The 3,402-nt window shown below is 41.2% G+C and overlaps 1 protein-coding gene across 2 annotated transcripts in view; it reads right to left on the bottom strand.

Annotated features, from left to right (window-relative positions):
- Positions 1 to 1,501, bottom strand: part of LOC102671122 (protein obstructor-E) — a 6,925-nt gene extending 5,424 nt beyond the window's left edge. The window contains exon 1 of one of the 2 annotated variants that reach the window (XM_006614132.2): positions 1,126 to 1,501. In XM_006614132.2, the coding sequence (XP_006614195.1) occupies positions 1,126 to 1,165 (40 nt within the window). In that variant the 5' untranslated portion in view covers positions 1,166 to 1,501. The remainder of the gene's footprint in view (positions 1 to 1,125) is intronic. The other variant, XM_006614131.1, reaches the window with a different exon arrangement.
- Positions 1,502 to 3,402: the final 1,901 nt, after the last annotated feature.

Genomic DNA, 3,402 nt, shown 5'->3' with positions numbered 1-3,402 from the left:
TCTCTCTCTCTCTCTCTCTCTCTCTCTCTCTCTCTCTCTCTCTCTCTCTCTCTCTCTTCATTTTCATACACGCACACACACCTTTCATCCTGCCTGTAATTTCGCGCCTACGAGCTTCGCCGACATTTGTGCGCGTTTCGTGTTCACTTTCATTTTTTTCGAGAGACCGATCAAAAATCGCGTCTCTGATCTGACGAGCTTGTTTCCAAATTTTGATTATTCGATTATTATCTAATTTAATCGTAATCACGATCGTGAATTTTTAGACAGAGAGAGAAAGAGAAAGAGAGAGAAAGAGGATTTTGGATGTGGATTGGTCGGTAAATGAAAAAGGAAGGGTCAAGATCTGGGCCAAGGTTATCCCGTTTCAGCGAGGGAAGAGGAGGGAAAAAGGAATGGAGGAAACATAATATACTATACTCGTTTCGAGAAAGCCGATTGTTAGTTTTTTGATAGATCGACTATTTCCAATCACGCGTGTTTTTCATACCGATTTGTATGCGAGGAATTGCTCGAGTTCACGCGAGGCTCGAGAAGATGGATAGAAGGGAATCGAATGGAGAAATTTAAATATTTCGTTGCTTATGAGATTACAAATATAAATAGCTGTTTTCTCGATCATTGAACGTATCGTAAGTTGACCTGCTTTCCTTCGAATGCCGCGGATATTACGATACGTATATCGCGAATATAGCACTCCAGTCGTACGAGAGTTGGAACAAGTCACTTTTCAAGGTATCGATACTATTCCGATACGAAACACACGTACAATATACATTTCTCGATTCGAATCGAATCGAATCGAAATCTGGATTATATCGAGAGAAACCGCGTACAACATTGGAAGGATTATAGAAAAGCGAAGACTACATTAAACGAATAATTCCATCGCTGAGAATCGGCGACAAAGGAGGAGGGCACTCTCTTTCCACACGCATATGTCACGCACTTGTTTCCTCCACTTCCGATCGTAACGATCGTTCTCGAGCAACACTTTCCTCTCCCAACTTTCTTCCTTCCACGTGATAAATACGCTCGATAATTACTTCCTTTCCCCCTTTATTCTCCCTATTCTTTCCACCCTCTTGTTTCCTTGTGATTGTTTATTTCGTGATGGGTACGTACCGGCGATCAGAATGGCGGCTATCACGTAGTACGTCCTCATTGTTGTTACGTGCGTGTGTTGTTGTACGTCCCGCGTGGTACGTTGATCTGGTATTTTCTTTTTACCACACGATCCTTTCCTCGTGACGCGTAAAAATTCGTCGATGATTTGTCGAAGGAAGGGTGAGGGGGGAGGAGAAAGGAGAAAAAAAATTATTATCACTTTTGCGAACGCACAGTGTCCACCGAGAGCAGAGAGAGAACTCTGTGTTTGCGCCCTGTCGTTCTCCACCTTTATATAAGTGATTGGTCACGTGTTGTTCCTCTTCCACCTCCTTATAGAGAACCCTCCTTCTCTTCTCCTTCGTCGCTTCGAGAAGAGTGTATATACACCTCTGTGATATATACCTCGCTCTCTACGTTTCTCTCTCTTTCTTTCTCTCTCTCTCGTCGTCTCGCAGATCTCCCATTCCTTTCTCTCTTTATTCTTCTCGCTGAAAATGCCATCCGAAGACCTAACAGTGGCCCGGTAATAAACGTCTGCCACGTTCTTTCTTCCCCACTTCTCTTACCCGCACCCACCGCCATCGAACAAGCACTGTCTCAAATGTTAAAATGATTCCCTTTTTTCTTTTTTTTTTTTATTCCACTCCTCGTTTTAATTCCTTCGTTAAAATATTGTTTCCTCTTTTCTCTTTCTATCTCTTGTCCTTTTATTCTCGATTCGATTCAACAAGGACCAGTTTCGACTTTCAACCTGATCCTCGCATTCTCGATTTTGCTCGTTTCTTTCTGCACGATTATCGAATAAAGAAACTAGATTCGTTTTTTGTTGCTTAGATAAAAGATTTTAGAACGTTTTTGAATATTTTCGTTGACTGGTTCCTTTCTCGCGGATGAAAGGATATTTATATACCGATCGCCGATAATTGTCGAGATTCGCGTTGTAACATTTCAATATATTGAAATAATTCTATCGTTTCTAAAATTACTTTTCCGTAAGCTTTTCCGTGTATATCTTGTTATTATCTCGTCCAATCATCGAAATTCGTCGAACTGGTGGACAGGTGCGTACCGTTTTCGTACACAATCGGCGTACTGGTGCGATCATACGCGTATGCGGAATACCGACCGATCGTAACGTGATTATAATAATAATAATGGCGGGTATAAAATAACGGGGAAGGCTGGAAGGGGGCGAAGGTCGTGCACGAGCAATGTGACTCACCCAGTCTCTCGTATCTACCACCCTGGTCTTCGACATTCCGATATTATAGTTAATCCGAAGTGATTATTCAATTGGTCGTTGCTTTATCGATAAAACTTAAGGATCGATTATTAAGATAATTTGGACGAGATACTTTCAAATTAACCATTCGGTGTCCTTCAAAACGTCTCGAATTACGAGTCTCGAAAAAACAGAGTGCAGATTTTACAATTGATTTCGGTAAATCGAAAGATTTATTTTCGAAAAATTGCGTTATTTATATTTTCACAGACGTGTAAAGATTCGAATATTTTTAGACCATGTTATAGAAAGCGGATTATCAGGTTCGAACCGGTATCGATTAGATTAGACACTTTTTTGCCAAACTCGAAAAGACCTCTTCTCTCGCGAGATTTTATTCGCCCAGTCGGATCGAACCGTGATTGACATTTATTCCCTTACATCATTCTCTGTCACCGCGTTGCGTTTTCTCCGCAAGAAAGTCCTCCCGACGATTTTGCAATTATATTTCATCAGTTTTTCTTTTACCTCTTTGCGGTGAGATTTGGTATTTTGAAAGGAATCGATCGATCGGCGAGATACTTCTGACACTTTTACCAACCAATTTTTTCCTTCTTTTTCCACCTTATCTGTCAAAACAAAAATAAAAAAAAATTGTAAAAAATTTCGAAGAACGGTTTATCGCATCCGCTAAGGATTATACACACGATAAGGAAGATCTTGCTTGCTTCAATTTCCAAAAATTTCACGCTGTTCTAAAAAAAAAAAAAAAAGAAAGGAGTTATTCTAATTCAAAGTATTTCCTCAAGGGGACAACGAAGACGGATCGGACGCATGTTAATGCCGAACGCTTTCGACAACAGCGGAACTTTCTCGCTCGGTTTAATCCAGTTTCTCGAATAAATACCATTGGCAGGGTCGGTGTTTACGCGCACGTACGTCCGCTGATCGAAAGCACAGACTTGACGAGGAGCGAGGAAACCGCGTCGAGAGATGGTTGATCGACCTTGGCGCGATTCCAGGAAAACGAGGACGAAAGTCGTACCGACATTATCGATCTCAATTTTAAT

This window comes from Apis dorsata, unplaced genomic scaffold (genome assembly GCF_000469605.1).
Source record: "Apis dorsata unplaced genomic scaffold, Apis dorsata 1.3 scaffold_170, whole genome shotgun sequence".
NCBI classification, from domain to species: domain Eukaryota; kingdom Metazoa; phylum Arthropoda; class Insecta; order Hymenoptera; family Apidae; genus Apis; species Apis dorsata.
This window is presented reverse-complemented; position numbering and strand designations above follow the sequence as displayed.